The sequence below is a fragment of the Rana temporaria genome, chromosome 2, assembly GCF_905171775.1.
Source record: "Rana temporaria chromosome 2, aRanTem1.1, whole genome shotgun sequence".
In the NCBI taxonomy this organism is placed as follows: Eukaryota; Metazoa; Chordata; class Amphibia; order Anura; family Ranidae; genus Rana; species Rana temporaria.
Window position 1 is genome coordinate 264,120,113 of NC_053490.1, and position 21,805 is coordinate 264,141,917.

Genomic DNA, 21,805 nt, shown 5'->3' on the forward strand with positions numbered 1-21,805 from the left:
CACCTGCCCCCATGCTTTTAGAGACACACCTGCCCCCATGCTTTTATAGACACACCTGCCCCCATGCTTTTAGAGACACACCTGCCCCCATGCTTTTAGAGACACACCTGCCCCCATGCTTTTAGAGACACACCTGCCCCCATGCTTTTAGAGACACACCTGCCCCCATGCTTTTAGAGACACACCTGCCCCCATGCTTTTAGAGACACACCTGCCCCCATGCTTTTAGAGACACACCTGCCCCCATGCTTTTAGAGACACACCTGCCCCCATGCTTTTAGAGACACACCTGCCCCCATGCTTTTAGAGACACACCTGCCCCCATGCTTTTAGAGACACACCTGCCCCCATGCTTTTAGAGACACACCTGCCCCCATGCTTTTAGAGACACACCTGCCCCCATGCTTTTAGAGACACACCTGCCCCCATGCTTTTAGAGACACACCTGCCCCCATGCTTTTAGAGACACACCTGCCCCCATGCTTTAATATGGATGGTTGTCCTCTCTTACCTACATCAGGCGGCAGACCCGTCCACAGAGTAGCTGACACGTGCGAAAAGGAAGATGATACGAGCACGGGGGCGGGTGAGGATGACGTCAGCGCGCCGCTACTCGGCTGAGGCCGGGTGGACCAAGATGGCCGCGGCTTCCGGAGCTAAGCCGAAGCCGCGGTCTGTCCTATGGGCGAGACCGCGGAGCTCACTCCGCGGATCGTGGTCGATCAAAATAATTTTAGTCGATCAAAGAAATTAACGATTAATCGAACAATTAATCGTTAATTTCCGCAGCCCTAATATATATATATATATATATATATATAATATATATAGTGCATACACTCACCAGCCACTTAATTGGGTACACCAGTTCAATTGCTTGGTAACACAAGATGATAATCAGATGACAGCAACTCAATGCATTTAGGCATGTAGATGTGGTGAAGACAAAATGCTGAATTTCCAACCGAGCATCAGAGTGGGGAAGAAAGGGGATTTAAGTGACTTTGAACGTGACATGGTTGTTGGTGCCAGACAGGCTGGTCTGAGTATTTCAAAAACTGCTATCTACTGGGATTTTCACACACAACTATCTCTAGAGTTTACAGAGAATGGTCTGAAAAAGAGAAAACATCCAGTGAGCCTCAGTTGTGTGGACGAAAATGCCTTGTTGATGTCAGAGGAGAATGGGCAGATTGGTTTTATATGATAGAAGGGTAACAGTAACTCAAATAACCACAGCCAAGGTATGCAGAATATCATCTCTGAACGCACAACTCATCAAGTCCTTGAAGCAGATGAGCTACAGCAGCAACAACCACACCAGGTGCCACTCCTGTCAGCTAAGAACAGGAAACTGAGGCTACAATTCGCCCAGGTTCACCAAAATTGCACAATAGATGATTGGAAAAACGTTGCCTGGTCTGAGTCTCGATTTCAGCTGTGACATTCAGAAGATAGGTCAGAATTTTCCGTAAACAACATGAAAGCATAGATCCATCCTGCCTTGTATCAACGGTTCAGGCAGGTGGTGGTGGTGTAATGGTGTGGGGGATATTTTCGTGGCACACTTTGGGCCCCTTGGTGCCAATTGAGCATTGTTTAAATGCCACAGCCTACCTGAATATTATTGCTGACTATGTCAATTCGTTTATGACTACAGTGTACCCATCTTCTGATGGCTACTTCCAGAAGGATAATGCACCATGTCACAAACCACAAATCATCTCACCACTGGTTTCCTGAACATGACAATGAGTTCACTGTATTCCAATGGCCTCCCACAGTCATCAGATCGCAATCCACTCGAGAACCATTGGGATGTGGTGGAACGGGAGATTTGCATCATGGATGTGCAGCCAACAAATCTGCAGCAACTGCGTGATGCTATCATGTCAATATGGATCATGTATATGCTTTCTTTATGCACAGCACCACCTAGTGTCAAAGGAAGAAAGATTTGCAGCTCCTATCATACACTATCTCATAGCTTTCTGAGGTTCTTCAGTCTTTACCTAGCCTTTTTTTTTTTTTTAAATCAGAAAAGTTTTTATTGCTCACAAAACATACAGGGAAAAAACAATATGACTTATCATACATAATATATATAGTACACTACACATGAGTCTCTCCGTTAAGAACCTAGGAGGTATTACCTAGCCTTTAAATGTAGTCCTGTCTCCCCCCCCCCCTCATCCCTTACTAGGTTTGCACTGATACTAGTCTCGGTGCCGATACCAAGCATTTGCACGATTAACGGTACTCTTGCAAATGTTCCAATGCTTGATCTAATACCTGTTGTATCGGACCAGGCATCCTCAGTGAAGTGTGGGGGGGGGGGGGGGGTGGGGGAGTCAGCCTCACAGGTGATCAGTGTGGGGACAGTTGCAAGCACTGATTCCCCCCCCCAATATAGCCTTTCAATAAAGCAGCTGACAGCCACGTCTCCCCCTTCTCCCTCCTATGACTGTCTGCTGTCCTGCCTATACGGGGGATTGGTGCTTTTAACTGTCCCCACTGCTACACCAATTTCCTCTGACTGTCCTCCCTCCCTCCCTTTTTCTCCGGTGTCGTCCTTCGGTCCCCATCCTCCTCTGGGTCCCCCTCCTGTGCTCCACGAGTCCTCCCCCCGGTCCCCATCTGTGTTCCGCGTGTCCTCCTCCGCCCCGATCACCGACACTGTCCATTCTTAACTGAGCATTGTAAACTGTTTACAATGTTTCAGTTTATGAATGAATATCAGCTTTTGTCTTTTGTCGATTCATCTTCAGTGCAGCTGCGGCTGCAGAGAAATGAAAAAGGAAAGCTGTGTCCTTAGTCCCTTTCCCTGTACCAACCCCCCCCCCCCCCTAAAAAAGAAAAAAGAAAGCATTGTAAAAAAATATATATATGTATATGTATATGTGTGTGTGTGTGTGTGTGTGTGTGTGTGTGTGTGTATATATGTGTGTGTGTAATATATATATATATATATATATATATATATATATATATATATATATATATATATATATATATATATATATATATATTTATTAAATGATACAAAAAAAACTACTGGAGTGCGCATGCACAGAGCTCCGTGGATAGCTGTCTGAGCCCAGATCCCGGGAATACCCCCCAATACTTGAAGTTTATTTTAAAGGGACCCCAGACCCGAATTTTAGCCTGTAGCTTCTGACTGGAAATTAAGGATGGCCACTGCTAAGCAGAACACAGCCTCCAGTGCCATCTGCCTCACAGAGCAAGTGCAAGTATTCTCCACAGAACCAGTATCATTTACCTCAGAACATCAGACTGGCCACCCACAGGTACTCATTACCTCTCAAACATACAATGAACCCCTTTCTGGTCACATACTATCTGACCTTGCCCTTATTCCCTCAGGGCTTAATTTTGACGCTCAGACTGGCTCAATCCCCTGAGGCCCCGTACACACGACCGAGTTTCTCTGCAGAATTCAGCCAGAAACTCGATCGGAGCTGGATTCTGCCGAGAAACTCGGTCGTGTGTACACTTTTCAGCGAGGAAGCCGACGAGGCCAAATAGAGAACATGTTCTCTATTTCCTCGTTGTTCAATGAGGAAAGTTGGCCCGCCGAGATCCTCGGCGGCTTCAACACAGAACTCGACGAGGAACTCGATGTGTTTGGCACGTCGAGTTCCTCGGACGTGTGTACGGGGCCTCAGAGGCTCTGTCCAGGGAACAAGCTTTTCTGATGACGGACCTATTTCAAAAATTCTCAGAACTCCTTGACAGGGGACTTGCGAATACAGCGGCTAAAATTACAGGGGACCTGAAAGCGGACCTTCAGAACCTTGGAACAAGAATTGACAATATAGAACAAAAATTGGAATATACAGTGGCCGCTTCAAATCAAAATGTGAAACGCTTATACACAGTTCAAGAACAACTAGACCTTGCTATGTCCAGAATTGACGAACTTGAGAACAGGTCCCGCAGGTATAACATTAGAATAAGAGGGCTACCTGAAACTGTTTTGGACATAACTTCAGCAGTCCAGGAAATGATCAGCACCTTGCTTCCTAACACCCCCCAGAACCGTCTGGAACTAGATAGAGCTCACAGAGCTCTAGGACCTCCCAGAAAAGATGGAAAACCTAGAGATGTTATCGCCAAGCCCCATTTTTACTCTGTGAAAGAAGAGGTCATGAAACAGGCCAGCTCTGCTCCCCAAATATTATGCCTTGTCCACCCTATTTAACTGTTTGCGGATCTCTCCCCTTCAACGATCCAACGCAGGAGGGCTCTGAAGCCACTCTTACAGGTTCTAACACAAAAAGAAATAAAATATAGATGGGCCTTTCCTTTGGCTGTCAAGTTTACTGACAAAGGGAGATCTTACTAATTTTACAGCTTCCAGGAAGGGGAAAGATTGCTGACGCAACTCAAATTCATCTCGCAAGAAGCACGAATGGACACCACTACAGCTAGTACCAGCTCGGCCAAAAGACCTATCCCAACAAGCCCACTATCTCCCCTACAGAACAAAGAAAAGGCCAGGAAAATTAAAGACAACGGACCTACTTGACTTAAGATTTTTGCTTAACTCTCTTGCTCCTTAACCCTCTGTGGGATCTGGTTTCCGTTTATAGATTTTTCTGTGACAGTTCTTAGTGGTTTACTCCCTCCTCGGTTGTTTTTATTTTTTTTTCCTTTTTTTTTTCTCCTTCTGCCTGTTTTACAGCGGTTGATAAGCTCATGGATTTCTTATTACCTAGTTTGACTTTACATTTATATACTTCATTAATGTATAGTTGCGGTGGATGCCCATGATCCTATGGAAAGTCTCTATTCTTTATGGACTGTGACCCTGTATTGTTACTTGAAGTTATCTTGCCGTGTTATTTTTGCAAATTATTACTTATTCAGGCGCCCTGTACGGGGGTGGTCCACATGTACACCCACCTGCTCCTTGGAGACCTGCGGGCCTCTGCAGACTAGGTTGTCTGACCATGTAGGTCGGACCTCTATTGTTTTGTCTCAGGTTTCGGGGGGTGTCTCCCTCCTCGGGGCCAGGTTTTACATGTTCGGAGACTTTATTCTTTTCTTCTTTTTCTCCCCGCTTTTCTTCCCCTGCTCTATTCTCCTTCCCATTGATACGTGTCTATTCGTACAATCTGTTACAAAGATCCACAGTCCCAGGTTTACTATGGACACCATCCACCATATCCACTTGTTGAGTGAGGACATTGAAACGTTCCTGGTAAGAAGATTATCAGGGGTGAGTGAGGACTTAGTTTGCAGGTACACCATTAATGATCCCCATGGCTGATAACCCACAGACCCTTCTTAAAATAGCAACCTACAATGTACAAGGATTAAACTCCCCAGTTAAGAGAAGGAAAATTCTAGATTACCATAAATCTCTCAAAATAGATATTCTTCTACTCCAAGAGACCCATTTTCCATTAAGCTATAGTCCCAATTTTTTACATCCTTACTTCCCCCAATTTTTTCTAGCTAGCGCTGAAAATAAAACAAGAGGTAGCTAGAATGTTCTCAAAAAAGTGTAAATTTGAAAAGACCTTGGAGTATGTTGATCCTGAAGGAAGAATCCTGTTATTACAGGGTTCCATAGGAGGACAAATTTACTCTATAGTGTCATATTATGCCCCTAATAGAGGTCAAGCAGCCTTTTTTAAGACTATGATGGAAACATTAAACCCCATGCTTGCGTGCACGATTATACTTGGGGGAGATTTGAACGTGGCATTTGATCAGGCTCTGGATAAATCCAAACCCATAAAGGATCAATTGACTGGCCCAACCAACGAAAGCCATGAAGTTGCTAGAATTATTTCTGCGCATAATTTGACTAATGCCTGGAGGGAACTAAACCCATATAAACGTGACTTTACACATTATTCACATCCCCATAATACCTATGCGAGAATCGAACATATTTTGTTACCCTCATATCAGTTACCTTCAATACACAGCGCTTACATTAAAGACACATCACTATCAGATCACTCAGTGGTCATAGTTGCTATACACTCGGGTATGGTGGGTAGGAAACAGGGACATTGGAAACTTAATGAATCCATCCTCTCTAATCCAAATACAGTAGAGAAAATCAATACAGCACTTAAAGAATATTTTTCTTTCAATGACACGGGGGACACCTCATCAGAAAACCCTTTGGGTGGCACACAAGGCCTTCATTCGGGCCTAGTCACAAACGGGATCGTTCCTCAACTTCTATTGCTCTTTTAGATAAATCTAGACTGGACCTCAACCTTGCCCATACTACACAAGCCGAAAAAGCAATACGATGGAGCAGTAATAGACTTTACTTACACACAAACAAAATAGGGCCATTACTCGCCTCTAAACTCTCCCCCCGAATCAAAACCCATGTTCCACCTAAGATCAGAATAGCAGGCCAACCCCCCACAGCTAATCCAGTAAAAATCTTGGATGCTTTCCAGGATTTTCACTCCCGACTTTATAGCTCACCTCTCCAATCTGACAAAGATTCCATATTTAAATACCTAGACAAGCTTCCTATCCCAACCATACATTATGCACACAAAGATTTATTAGAAACACCCTTCACAATTGAGGTTCAGGAGGTCATTAAAAACCTTAAAGAAAAATGGGTCGGCACCTGGACCGGATGGATTATCCATCCCCTATTATAAAGCCTTTTCGGAAACCCTAGCACCATACCTGACTAAATTCTTTAATACTAAAACTCAGGGTGCCCCTTTAGACACTCAGCAATTACCGCCCAATATCTCTTATCAATAATGATATAAGGATAATGACAAAAATACTGGCCAACAGTTTATCGTCCTTTTATCAATAACTACATACACAAAGACCAAGTGGGCTTCATCCCGAGTAGACAAGGCCCAGATCAAATAAGACGAGCAATTGATTTAGTCTTCATTCTGCAATCCGGTTGGGGGGGGGAGGAGCGAGGCAGGAGGGGCTTCTTTTATCGTTAGACCTACAGAAGGCCTTTGACACAGTTTCTTGGCCATACATATTTGCTCTTATAGAGCGTTGGGGCTTTGGAGGATGCTTTATAGGTCTTCTACAATTTCTGTACTCGTAGGCATTAATTTGTCTTCAAGGACACTATTCTAAACCGTTAAACATAGCCCGGGGTACGAGGCAGGGATGTCCGCTTTCCCCTCTCATATTCGCCATTGCTATAGAGACCTTGGCAATAGCCATTTGTCACAATCCTAACATTAAAGGGGTGACAAATAATACCGCTCAGAAAACTGCTGATCCCCTGGCTTTGCTTCCGTCCCACCAAGCCAAAAGGGTGCATTGGATGAAAAGAGGTCCTGGACTGCCGCACTCCTTAAAACGATATCTTTATTCAGCAAGTGAAATCCAAAAAACAAAAAACAACCAACAATGTTGCAGTCAAAAAGAAGTGAACAAAAGGAAAAGGATGGCTGACATGTTTCACATCGTGTGATGCTTACTCGTAGCTGAGTGACATGCGGAGATCAAACCTTTTATGGTTTATGTATGTCTTATTGTCTTAGTGATTGATTCACATCACAACTTCATTGATAGCTTTTTTTTTTTGTATGATTTTTAGTTTTGCTCATTACTGCCACACATGTGCAATGCATGGCTGCATGTGTGTGGCAGTGATGAGCAAAAGCAAAAATCATACAAAAAATAAGGGTATCAATTTCAAATCAATGAAGTTGTGATGTTAATCAATCACTAAGACATACATAAACCAGTGTGCCATCAATTGCTGCCAGTGTGCCATCAATTGCTGCCAGTGTGCCATTAATTGCTGTCAGTGTGCCACCAGTGTGCCATCAATTGCTGCCAGTGTGCCATCAATTGCTGCCAGTGTGCCATCAATGGCTGCCAGTGTGCCACCAGTGTGCCATCAATTGCTGCCAGTGTGCCATCAATTGCTGCCAGTGTGCCATCAATTGCTGCCAGTGTGCCATCAATTGCTGCCAGTGTGCCATCAATTGCTGCCAGTGTGCCACCAGTGTGCCATCAATTGCTGCCAGTGTGCCATCAATTGCTACCAGCATCCCCACAAGCAAGTACCTGATGATGATGATGATGATGATAATCTCTGTCCTGTCAGTGTTTTGCTGCCTGCAGTCCTCGGCGGTCTCGGGTCTCCTACAGCAGCCTGTGCAGTGTGCACAGTGTGAGGTGAGGAGTCGGGACCGGGTCATTACTTGGCGGGAATTGGGGGACTTTTTTTAATTCGGGGACACTCACTCCAAGTGGTGACGGGCGGCTGGGAATGCCGTCAGCGGGGGGCGGGAAAGGAAGCGTGGCCAGCTCCAATGGCTTCTTCAGGTGAATCAGCGGGGGGCGGGAAAGGAGGCGCGGCTAACACCCACGGGTTTCTTCGGCTGCACCAGCGGGGGGGCGGGAAAGAGGTGCGGCTAACACCCGCAATTCTTTCGGCTGCAAATTCAGACTTCAAATTCAGATTTCTAGCGATCCGCCCGGGGGCCGGATTAAAAGGTCCGCCGGGCCGTATACGGCCCACGGGCCGTAGTTTGCCCACCTCTGCTCTAGATTGTCTATTGGGGTGCCCACCAAAAAGAAGGCCACCCATATTAGCCCCCCCCCCCCCTGTCCAAATCCTGTACACTTTGGGATAGCCTCAGAAAGCACCCTTCCCTCATTTCAGCCGTACGACCTCTAACACACCTATTTAATAATCCCGACTTCCCTCCAGGCTTAGATAGAAAAACATTTCATTGGTGGGGGGACAAGGGACTATACCGTATAGGACACTTCTTTAGATCTGGGAAGCCATTGACCCTTGACTATTGCGTTAAAAAATTGAAACTCCCAGACTCTGAGAGAAATCGCTATGATACTATTTCAAAATGTCTTCATCAAATTTGGAAGGGAAAACCGCTTCCAATCCCATTCACAAAATTTGAGATATTGTGCGAACAAGCCTTGGAGCAAAAAGGAGGCATCTCTGTGATTTATTCCTCCCTCACTCACCCTACAGCAAAATCTTCTTACATGGAAGCGTGGGAGAAAGATCTCCAATGCAGCTGGGATCTGGAGACCTGGCATAGAGCCTGCTCTAAATCCTTCAGAGGAATCGTTAATATTTCCCTGGTGGAAGCTAATGTTAAGGTTCTTACCAGGTGTTACTCGACCCCCTCTAAACTTGCAGCCCCCACAGAGTGTTCCCTTTAGGGGTGCCAGTGGATTGAGAATACCTCTGCTCCTTGGTGTCTCCCCCTAAGCTGGTTGCTTTCTCGGTAGGACTTAATAGGATTATTTTACCCTCCTAACTTCTTTTATCTATGCATATTTAAGCTACTCAGCACTAATTCAATTAATTTTGTTATTGTCCAGGATTTATTATTTATGTGACTTTGGAACAATAAAAAATTGTATAAAATTGTATTCTATATACTATGAAAATAAAAATACTTTGAAAGTAAAAAAAACTACTGACATGTCATTAGTGCTGCATATCAGTGCCACTGTCACATGACATTAAAAAAAAAGTATCGGTAATTGGGGGGGGGGGGGGGGTGGTGTAAGTTTTGGTACTTGTACTCGGTCTTAGAAAAGTGGTATCGGTGCAACCCTATCCCTGACCCTAAGGCCGCGTACACACGGTCGGTCCAAACTGATGAAAACGGCCTGAAGTCCAGTTTCATCGGTCCAAACCGACCGTGTGTACGGCCCATCGGTCTGTTGTCCTTTGGACAAAAATGATAGAATTTGCTTTAAAATCAAACCGATGGACCGCTGACCGATCGGTCCAAACCGATGGTTAGAACACAAAAGCATCGGTTCAAAACCCACGCATGCTCAGAATCAACAAAAGAAGGGGTGACTAAAGCGCTAGCCAATACTAACGAAGTGAGGGTGAGAAAATATGCAAACAAAATATATAATGTAAATTAATGCAGCTCAAATCTAAATTGTACTAACAACAAATAAATCAGGATGAATAAGGAAAATGATGAGCGCAAAAATAAATGAAATGATGCAAATAACACATCAAAATGTGAATGATAAAGTGATAATTACGATAGTAAATACGATCCTCATATAGAGGAACTGACACAAAACACACAAATCACCACTGAGCTAGTGGCAGCTGGAGTGTGCAATCAAGAGTGATAATGAGAAGTGTCCAAAATAATGGTGGATAATCAATTGGAATAAAATGAAAATATAATGTCCCAAATAGCAACAATGAAGTGATTCCTATGTGAAATCTAGAAGCGATGGACTATATCCCGTACAGAGTGATGACAATGTCCACACGGCAGGTGGGCTCACAATGCGCTTACCTCCCCCATATGGGTAACCAGCTTAGAGATCCTCAGATGGAATGCCTGCAATCTGCTCTCTTCTTCCGATGGATGATTGTAGTGCATGAGAACTCTCTCCAGAGACGTGTCCTTCCCACTGTGTGCGGTTCCTAAGCTTCACAAAGATGGTCGCTCCGTATCCAATACGATTGCCAGGAGTTTTAAAAGAAAAGAAAAGCTCCCATAGTGAAGAATTTCCCAAACGGGATTTATTGTACTTCAATCGATATATAAAAAGTAGTTCAAACATGGAAAATAAAAATTGCAGCAACGTGAAGTGACAAGCAGACGATATAGCAAACGAGATGCCGCGTCACTTCCGGTTACGTCTAGATGTGCCTTACGCGTTACGTCACGACACGTGACTTCATCAGAGGCTGATGCCTCTGATGAAGTCACGTGTCGTGACGTAGCGCGTAAGGCACATCTAGACGTAACCGGAAGTGACGCGGCATGTCGTTTGCTATATCGTCTGCTTGTCACTTCACGTTGCTGATGCCTCTGATGAAGTCACGTGTCGTGACGTAACGCGTAAGGCACATCTAGACGTAACCGGAAGTGACGCGGCATCTCGTTTGCTATATCGTCTGCTTGTCACTTTACGTTGCTGCAATTTTTATTTTCCATGTTTGAACTACTTTTTATATATCGATTGAAGTACAATAAATCCCGTATGGGAAATTCTTCACTATGGGAGCTTTTCTTTTCTTTTAAAACTCCTGGCAATCGTATGGATACGGAGCGGCCATCTTTGTGAAGCCTAGGAACCGCACACAGTGGGAAGGACACGTCTCTGGAGAGAGTTCTCATGCACTACAATCATCCATCGGAAGAAGAGAGCAGATTGCAGGCATTCCATCTGAGGATCTCTAAGCTGGTTACCCATATGGGGGAGGTAAGCGCATTGTGAGCCCACCTGCCGTGTGGACATTGTCATCACTCTGTACGGGATATAGTCCATCGCTTCTAGATTTCACATAGGAATCACTTCATTGTTGCTATTTGGGACATTATATTTTCATTTTATTCCAATTGATTGTCCACCATTATTTTGGACACTTCTCATTATCACTCTTGATTGCACACTCCAGCTGCCACTAGCTCAGTGGTGATTTGTGTGTTTTGTGTCAGTTCCTCTATATGAGGATCGTATTTACTATCGTAATTATCACTTTATCATTCACATTTTGATGTGTTATTTGCACCATTTCATTTATTTTTGCGCTCATCATTTTCCTTATTCATCCTGATTTATTTGCTCAGAATCAAGTCGACGCATGCTTAGAAGCATTGAACTTTATTTTTTTTCAGCACGTCGTGTGTTTTACGTCACCGCGTTCTGACCCGATCGGATTTTGAACTGATGGTGTGTACGCACATCAGTCCATCTGGCCACTTCAGCGGTGAACCGATGAAAACGGTCCGTCGGACCATTCTCATCGGTTTGGACCGGCCGTGTGTACACGGCCTTACCCTTTACTCCTAACACAGTAACCCTCCTTTACTGAGAGTGGCACTGAACTCCTTACCTCCCCTCCATTGATGCGATGTCTGTAAACTCCCTAATTTGGCATTTTCTCTAGGTCCTCTCTTGGGTTCGGCACCTTTTTTGTTCTCTTGATTGGCCAGCAATGTATCTCCTGTGCATTCATTATTTACCGATACCAAGCCATGCTGAGAATGTGTGCTGACCTGCCAGCTTGGTGTACACTTTAAAGAATCTTGAGGACCGGAAAATTAAAAGCTTTATATTGCATTAGAAAAATATAGTACTGTATGTCTCTTCCAAAGAAAAGCAAAACCTTCTTCCTTTTTTTAAATGCTTGGTAAAATTTCTAACAGCACTGAATGGTCATTACCAAGAGTAAATTTTTTGATTTGTACAGTAATACTATTTTTTTTATTATTCTATCTTTGCTTCTAGACTGGACCTCCTGTTGGATTCAGGTTTATACACTGGAGAAGTCACAGAGATTGCAGGAATATCTGGATGTGGCAAAACACAGGTTTGAACGATGTAACCTATCTGGTGTAAATTAGTCATTTAGAATGACTAGGTCTTGTAAATATGGATAGATGGCAATGCTTTTATTATTCTATTATTGTTACAAATGGTGTTATTTATGTTGACCTTATTATTGTTGGCATAGTTTGTTTCAGTGTAAATGTTACTTTGTACCGAATTTGCATCTCTTAAAGAGCTGTTTACGATTTGCTATAGGGAACCTCATTTCCGAAATTTGCTTTGTTTTAGATATGTCAAAGCATCGCTGTAAATGTGGCTAGCAGCATAAAGCAGAGAGTTTGTTATATAGACACCACAGGAGGCCTGACTGGCTCTCGTCTCCTGCAGTTGATACAATCCAGGACAGAACAGGAGGATGAACAGGTACGTAAGTAGTGGCTTTGCGCCCAAAAAAACTTGGTTGGATGATATTTAATGAAGGCCTAGGCATGCCCCATGAGTGCACACCACGCAACAACTACTAGCTTCCAGCATATTATAGGAGCCAAGTTGATAAATGCACATGGGGTTTTCACAGGGGAACAGTTACTTATTTATTGGTGTCAACCTTTTAATTGCAATACCAGTGTTCCTTTTTCAGAAAACCCCATGCTATGCTATGGTTTACTCGACACACATCTTACGCATTTTCTACATATACAGCAACAGAATATTGATCATAGTAGCAGCGTGTGAAGTGCTGCTAATAACAGACATTGATACACATTGATACAGAAATGTTTTTTTTTTTTTTTCTTTTTTTTTTTTATCTCCTGTAGCTTTTGATTATCCATATACACTTTTTTTGAAATTTAGGGCCACAATTACCTGTAGCATTTAATATGGTATTTCTCCTCCGAGTTCTATTCTTGCTTTCTTTACTGTTCCCTTCTGTTTGTTGGGCTTCATGTACACTGGATGTTTTTATCATGACTGTTTGGGGGATATATGACATGTTTCTTCCTGCCTCTAAATGCCCCTGTATGTTAGCCTATGTGTTCATGCACACATAGGCATTTAGAGAAGTTTATAGGCAGAAAAAACCTCCACTGCCAGTAAATCCATGAGCAGAAAAAAAACACTTGAAGCATGTTGACACATCCAAATTATTATTCTGGCCAATGAAATTATATAATGTCCAAGCCTAAACGCGTTACATACATTTACGTCAAGCATTTTTTTCCTGCCAAAATTTTCCTGCCAGTAGGAAGTGTCTAGGGGAGATAACAAAACATCCAGTGTGCATGAGGCCTCATCACCTCTACTTTTTTTTTCTCCCCTTAATCTATTTTGCTCACAGTCTGCTTTCTACCATTAACCGCTTGCCGACCAGCCGCCGCAGTTTTACGGCGGCAGGTCAGCTCGGCTGTGCAAAATCACGTGATTTTGCATTTTAACCACTAGGGGCGTGCGCCGCCTGCTCGCCCCTGGTGCCGTGCGCGCGTGATCACCGCCGGGCACCCGCGATCGCTCGTTACAGAGCGTGAACCGGGAGCTGTGTGTGTGTGTGTGTGTGTGTGTGTGTAAACACACAGCTCCCGGTTCTGTCAGGGGGAGAAATTACTGTTCGTCTGTTCATACAATGTATGAACAGCGATCTGTCAGTCCCACCCCCCCCTTCAGTTAGAACACACCTAGGGAACATAATTAACCCCTTCCTCGACCCCTAGTGTTAACCCCTTCCCTGCCAGTGACATTTTTACAGTAACAAATGCATTTTTATTGCACTGATCGCTATAAAAATGCCAAGGGTTCCAAAAATTTGTCAAAAGTGTCCGACGTGTCCGCCAAAAGGTCGCAGTACCGATAAAAATCGCTGATCGCCGCCATTACTAGTAAAAAAATTAAAATGCTATAAAACTATCCCCTATTTTGTAGACGCTATAACTTTTGCACAAACCAATCAATAAAATGCTTTTTGCGTTTTTTTTATTTTTTATTTTTTTTTGCGTAAAAAATGTAGAAGAATACATATCGGCCTAAACTGAGGAAAAAAAACTTTTTTTATATATTTTTGGGGGATATTTATTATTATTTTTATTAATTTTCGCTCTATTTTTGTTTATAGCGCAAAAAAATAAAAACCACAGAGGTGATCAAATACCACCAAAAGAAATTTGTGGGAAAAAAAGGATGCCAAATTTGTTTGGGAGCCACGTCGCATGACCGCGCAATTGTCAGTTAAAGTGACGCAGTGCCGAATCGCAAAAAGTGGCCCAGTAAAAATTCCACAGCCCACTCAAATTTCTGCCAATGGCCCATTGCACTTCCTCTTTGAAAACAAAAGACATGCTGAACATATGGAGTACCAATAAGCATAACAACAATGCTTACATATATATAATATTTTGGAAATCGCCACAATATAGGAACATATGCTTTATAGTCCATGTATAAATGAAAAATAATGTAATGAAAAAAAAAATTGTGATCCTAGAACTAAGATATCTTGTACTGACTACTCGACTAGATGTCACTAGAATTCAAATGAAAACATTGATGTCAGACTTAATGCCAAATTGATTCCTTGCTATTTATACTACTGCAAAATATCACTGCAAAGTGACTCCTGTCCTGATTTCTGCATTGCCTGCATTTTTAAGTTTTTACGTGGACTTCTCTACACCTTTTTCTTTAAAGTCTATTTACTAATACAATTTTCATATAATTTATAGTCATCTGTTTTGGTCGCTTCTAGATTGCATCTCTTCAGAGGATTGATGTGTTCCATGTGTTTGATGTGTATAAATTATTAGATGTACTACAGGATTTGCGGCACAGTTTATCCCGACAGGTAATGAAAGCCAAAATAAGCATTTTATTTAAAAGCCCATCTTTGGGATACTACAAATCTCACATTATCTCCTGCTGGCCCTCTTATACTATTGATGATTTATTGTGATCAAACTACAGATGTAGGTATAAAGCTCAAATATAACTTATTGTGATTTTATTACTTTTTGTTATTATTCCTGATCACTCCTGCCTAAAGGGTTTGCCTTTTGTACCATGTTACACCCATAATCAGGGTGTTACAAGTTACAGATCCAGCAGCCCCCCCCCCCCCCCAATACCCCATAGTAACAGGGAGCATGGGGATCCTCTTCCTGCACTTGCTGTCACAATAAAATAAAAAAATGCATCTGTGCAGGGCTCCACCTTTGCAGCTGTTGGCTTGTAGTTCTCAATGAACTATCAGGGCACTGTTGAGCACTCTAGGTAGTTCATTGATGCTTCCTGTCAGTATGTAACTTCCTGCTCATATAAGGTACTACTATCAGACAGCTTACGCAAGACAGTCTGCGAGAGCCCTACAATGCTTTACAGGCTTCTAGTAAAAAAATAATAATAAAATGTGCATGTAGGTGTATTTGTAGGTGTTAAATTGGATGGGTCTATATGGTTTATATGATGGGTCTATATGGTTTATATGATATCAGTGCAGGAGTGGACAGAGCTGGATGGCAATATAGGAAAACAGGCATTACGTTTCTACGGCATTAACATGGTGTACCGTTTACTGTTCATTTACACACTGATGTGATGACATCTGCAAAATTGTTGAGTTGAGACTACACAGCAGCAGCGATCTAAGGATAAGGTGCTAATAGTATCTGGTCCCCTGGATAGGAAATTCCAAACATAAAGCGTTTAAATTCAACAATATATAATCCCTGTGCCTTATAGGAACATACCTCCTTATATTTTTGAACTGAAGCTGGTTTGCGCTAAAGTGAGTCTAACCCCTTTAACAGTCCCTAATAAGTGTAGAAAAAGTTATTTAAATAGGTGTCATGCTACATACATTTCTGTGTTGTAAATATTGTACCTTTATATATAACAGAAAATATATGATTAATACCCCTATATATATATATATATATATATATATATATATATATATATATATACATATACATATATATAGTGTGCAAACACAATATATAGTGTCCATGTCTGTATAGTGAAAATTTCTCCAATTTCAGTGCAATCTTCACCAGCAAAATAAATTCAAACGTAGAATTCTTGTGCTCCCAAGTGCTGATTGATATTATACCTCCTCTATATTTAGACTTCCCCACCAGGTGATATACTCACCAGATGTTTTTGTGACCCCTTTTAGAGGATAAATTCACCTTTGGGAACATATTCTATGTTCCACTCATTTTCACAGTGTAACACGTTCCCAATACTGCAGCCACTGCCACAAATTTGCCCTATTTTGAAAGTCTCACTGGATGCACAAAGGGGTCTGTTTATATATTTTTTTTAAAGGCATATTTCTGTATCAATCTAGTGGCTAAGGCTAAACTACATTATACTTTCTCACTGAGGTATTTTAAAAAACTGTACTGCATTTTGGCCACTAGATGGTGCTGATGATACAGGTACTGTATTCATTTATTAGAAAAAATATAAAAGAATTTTCATTCAACTTGCACAAATGATTTTGACATTAGTGCAACTAATGTTTAAAAAAAAGCAACCCAAATTGTATGTGTATGTATGTATGTATGTATGTATGTATGTATGTATGTATGTATGTGATATATATATTACAAACACTTCTTCCTTCCTTTTTTTTTTTTTTTATGGCATGTGGATAGGTTGTTTGATTTTTATTTATTTTTTGTTTTTTGTAAAACAGCATTTACATTTTACATGCGGAAGAAGAGACGTTTGACAGAGTCTCTTTACTGGACGTTTATAAAAGTTGTATTTTTCCAAAGAAAAATATCCCACTCTTTACAATCCCACCTTATTCCTGTCATCAGTTTTGGGCAGCACCTATATTTGTGAGCAACTGTTTTCAAGGATGAAGCACACGAAAGGGCGAAACTAGAGCAAAAATATCTGATGAGCACCTTGAGAATTTCTACAACATTCCTACTACATCCATGAAAAATATTACCAAAAATTAAGTTTTATTACTCGGGTACATTACTGTATATTAGTGATCATTAACTTGTGATCTGCTCATCAGCTATCATCACAGTTCATTCCGCTAGCCGCAGATGTAGTTCATTCATTCGCAGAACTGTGTGAATGCATGACGCAGCGCTGTAGGAGGAGCCCTGCAGGGCAATTTTTATTTTTTTATTTTTTATTGTGATAGCGGGTGCAGGGAGAAGATCCCGCTGTCACAGGCAGTACTGCTGATAAGGCAGTACAACCAGCCCCCCTGTACCGGGCCCAGGCCCCATTAGTTCAAAAGGGGGAACCAGGCATCTGTCGAGGAGGGACGATTGTACTGCCTTATTGCCAACTCATGTGGCTTCCCCTGCAGCTCTGTGGCTTATCCTCCTTTTTCTTCCTCCAGCTGCACTACAGGGGGATATTTATCTGTGCCCCCACCCCCCTGCTGTCTGGGCCTTCCTGTGTGCCCCCCTCCCCTTCAACATTGCCAGCTTCCCTCCTCTCTCCTCCTGCCAGCAGCTGCTGAGGTCAAATGGGGATTTTTCAGGCTATAGAAGGGGGGGGGGGTTTGGTGTGCAATAAATATGTCTTGTATATCATCCCCTTTCTTTCCTAAATGAACAGACTCACTGTCTCCATTCATGCTGAAGCATGCTAAATTGTGTTTTAGTATGCTTCAGTCTGTGAATGAACATGAGCCTCAGAGCGATTTCCCATTCATTCACTGTTCAATGCAGCTGAGGCTGCAGAGAAAGGAACTGGGGAATCTCTGTTCTCTGTCCTCAGTCCGTTGCTCTTGCTGTTTAGTCCCCTGATATGTCGCCAAAGGTCCCCCAACAGGGCTGTTAAAAGAATGTAAAAAAATAAATAAAAGTAAGCTGTACGGGGCCCCATGATTTCTAACAGCAGCCCTGGTCACAGGCAGGGGGGGTCAGCGGGAAGAGGAGGCAGAAGCTGGAGCATGTTAAATGTTCCACCCTAAATGCGAGTGGAACATGCAACATGTTCCAAAGGTAAACTTATGCTTTAATCAGGGTTAACTTGAAACCCATGTATGCCCTGTTTCCTTAATTGGGGTTTACCTAGAAGACCAGGCCCGTTACATTTTACGTCTACCTTTTCACATTCGAAACTAAAATTATATTTCTCTCTTTTTAGGTGGTAAGATCAGGAGAAGCTCTGAAACTTATAATCATTGATTCAGTATGTGCTGTTATCTACCCACTGTTAGGAGGAAAGCAGACAGAAGGTGGGAAATTAACAAAATATGTAAAAAAAAAGAACTTTTATTCTAAAAATATCTATTTATATTTGATTCAAATTTCATTCTACAACTGGAATTTTCCTGTGGATTATTCTTCTATATGTTGTCATCTGTAAATTTTTGACACTGATCACTTATCTTTTTCAGGAATGGCTGCCATGATGCACCTGGCACGGGAACTACAAACCCTTGCTCGTGATTACAGCCTCGCTGTTTTAGTGAGTTTCCCAGAATGTTTTTCAACTTTGCGCTAAGATGGTAGACTTAGGCTGAGTTCACACTGCTCCAACTTGGAAGTGTAGGACAACTTCCATTCTGACTTTGCCCTACGACTTTATGCCTGACTTAATTGAACGTGATCCCACTTTGATCTGACAATACAAGACCCTTTAAATCTTGTATGAATCGTTAAAAAGAAAAAAAAATCATACCAGACCCTTAACCGAGCATACATCCTGGCAGGTCAGGAAAGGGGGAGGGACGAGTGAGCACCCTCCTCTCCTGGACCTTACCAGGCTACATGTCCTCAACATGGGGGGTGCTTTGGGGCATGTCGATGGGGACAAGGGCCTTTTTCCCCGACAACCCTGGCCTTTATCAGCATCCGGAAGGGGGCCTCCAGATCCGGGCCCTCCACCCCATGTAAATGAGTATGGGGTACATTGTGACCTGTGCAAAAAGAGGTCATATTCATCTGGTGAGCAGTTTTCACATCGGAGCACTTTTGAGGGTATTTTAAGTTCATGATGAAGGATTTCTTTACATTTCTGCTATCAAGATTTGAGTCACCATTTTTGCTAATATGGACTTTTATCATGTCTTTTGCTAAAATTGTTTAAATAAGTTTGTGGTCACTTTCCATACGATTTGTTGCACTTTATATTATTCATACAATATTTCACTGCTGAGTATTGTTTTTGGTAGGTACTGGATACCTCACGCAGCAGTTTTTTTTGCACATGTCACTTTATTCCATGTAATATGGTCATTTACTAACTGGTACACAATTTTGGTTTTCAGCACCCCCCTATCACTTATTTTTCTAATTGCACAGTGTTTCTGACATTGCTAATTGGGGAGCAGCTATACGCTTACTAAGATCTATAGTATTAAATAACATTTGGTGCAAGGTTTGCACCCTTTAAACATGGGGTACATTGTACCGCTACTCATTCACCCCAAAAAAGTGTAAAGAAATAAATTAAACCAGTACACAGGTTTTTGACAAAGTCCTTTTTATTAAATGAGCTCCAATGTGTCTTCTCCCTCCGATTCTTTTCTCTCCGGTAATGTCTTCTTCCTCCTGGTTCTTCTCGCTGCGCTGATGTCTTCTTCCTGTGGTTGTTCCTCCGGTTCTTCTCTCTCCGCTGTCTTCTTCCTCCAGTTCTTCTCCTAACGCTAGCTTCCGATGTTGTGTTGGCTCCGGCGTGTGCCATTACTTGTATAGCCATGGGGTGTGGCCATCCTGAGATGTCATCCGGAGGCCCCCCCTGTGATGTCACAGCCCATGGCTATATAAGTAAAGACACACGCTGTCGCTAACACAACAGCGGGAGCTAGCATCAGGAAAAGAACAGGCGGAAGAACCAGAGGAAAGACGCAACAAAGAGAGAAGAACCAGAGAAAGAAGACATCAATGCAGCGAGAAGAATCGGAAGAAGGGAGAAGACACGTTGGAGCTACTTTACCCACTTTCGCTCTCACACCCTTTATGGACCAGAGAAATTTTCACATTTCTGCTATGAGGCTGTTTATTCGGCGATAATTTTGTAATTCCGTAAGATAACAACCGAATACATTCCTTCATGTTTTTCCTTTAAAAAAAAAAAGCATTATTTTGGTAAATATTGTCCTGCAATCCTTTTTTTTTTTTTTTGAGCAGTGTTGGTTTAAACATAAGTAGCGTTACTGCACATAAGAAGCATGTGTTTTATTCTGTAATTTGTCCTGTGTAAAACAACACTAAACTTATAATTTTGGTGCAAAACATTGCAAAGTTATATACAAATTAAGTAAAGTGTGTTTTTTTTTTTTTGTGTGTGCTTTTTTTGTGCTTTTTTCAGTGTGAAACGTGTAAATATATGTAAAAGGTGTAAAAAGATAAATGAACAAAGGAAAGAAAAACAGAAAAAAAAGTCTAACTATTCATAAAATAGAAAAAAAAATCACCAGGAAAATTACAATTGAATAGAGAAGGAAAAGCTAGAGTTAATTAGTGCTGATTAGAGTAAACTAAGGGGTTAATAAGGGGTTCAACAGAGGAACATTTAATTAGAAAATTTTTTTTTTTACTTTTACTTGTCAAGGTTGCTTTAACTCTGTTCATCTGCAGATTGAAGTTCATCCCTTGGATCTGTAGATGCAAAACACAGAAAGTTACAGTTGATAGAATGTTTAAATTGTAACTTTCTGTGATTGCGGCTGAGCAATGTTTTGTAAACATTGCCAGACTGCTTTTTTTTTTTTACAGCTTCTGTTCCTGACCTTTTCTGTGTACTCGGCAATACAGCTGTGTTTAAACAGCGCTGAATTGTCGGGTACTGGGACAGGGAAGGATCTCGGCAGAAGGACTGGATGTACTAGGCATGCCCCGTGTACAATGATGACATGTTTTTGGGCGTGTCTAGTACGGATAGAATCTGAAACAGGTTAATAGAGGACTTTGTCACATACCTGTGTACTGGTATTATTTATATTTGACACTTTTTTGGGCGAATGAGTAGGGGTACAATGAACCCCATACTCATTCACATACGGTTGGGGGCCCCCTTGTTAAAGGAAGCTTCCAGATTCTGATAAGCCCCCTGTCCGCAGACCCCACCCACAACCACCGCCCAGGGTTGATGGAAAGGAGCCATTGTCCCCATGTTGAGGGCATGTGGCCTGACATGGTGTAGGAGAGGGGGGGTGCTCACTTGTCCCTTTCCCCTTTCCTGACCTACCAGGCTGCATGCTCGAATAAGGTCTTTGTATGGATTTTGTGTGGCGTGGGGGTTCCACTTAAAACTAGAACAAAGGTATCTTTCCTTTCCAGACCTGAAGGGCCTAGTATGGAATTGGGGGGGGGGGGTAGGGGACCACACTCCAGTTTTTTCAATTTCTTTATTTTGGGCTCCCCTTCAAGATCCTCAGAGCACAAATCGCATGCCAAAGTCCGATCAGTTAAGATGTTTATCCAACTTTGATCCGCCTTCAGTGATATTGACTGGGCTGAAGTCAGGCCAGAGTAGGGAACCATTGATTTATACACGTCATGCAACATGTGCTCCCAAAGTCGGAGCGTATGTCGCACCA

The 21,805-nt window shown here is 42.3% G+C and overlaps 1 protein-coding gene across 1 annotated transcript in view; it reads left to right on the top strand.

Moving 5' to 3' along the window:
• RAD51D (RAD51 paralog D) overlaps positions 1 to 21,805 on the top strand; it is a 48,820-nt gene that overhangs the window by 21,603 nt on the left and 5,412 nt on the right. The window contains exons 5-9 of the mRNA XM_040336900.1: positions 12,250 to 12,331; positions 12,580 to 12,714; positions 15,029 to 15,124; positions 18,406 to 18,496; positions 18,659 to 18,729. Of these exons, the coding sequence (XP_040192834.1) occupies positions 12,250 to 12,331; positions 12,580 to 12,714; positions 15,029 to 15,124; positions 18,406 to 18,496; positions 18,659 to 18,729 (475 nt within the window). The remainder of the gene's footprint in view (positions 1 to 12,249; positions 12,332 to 12,579; positions 12,715 to 15,028; positions 15,125 to 18,405; positions 18,497 to 18,658; positions 18,730 to 21,805) is intronic.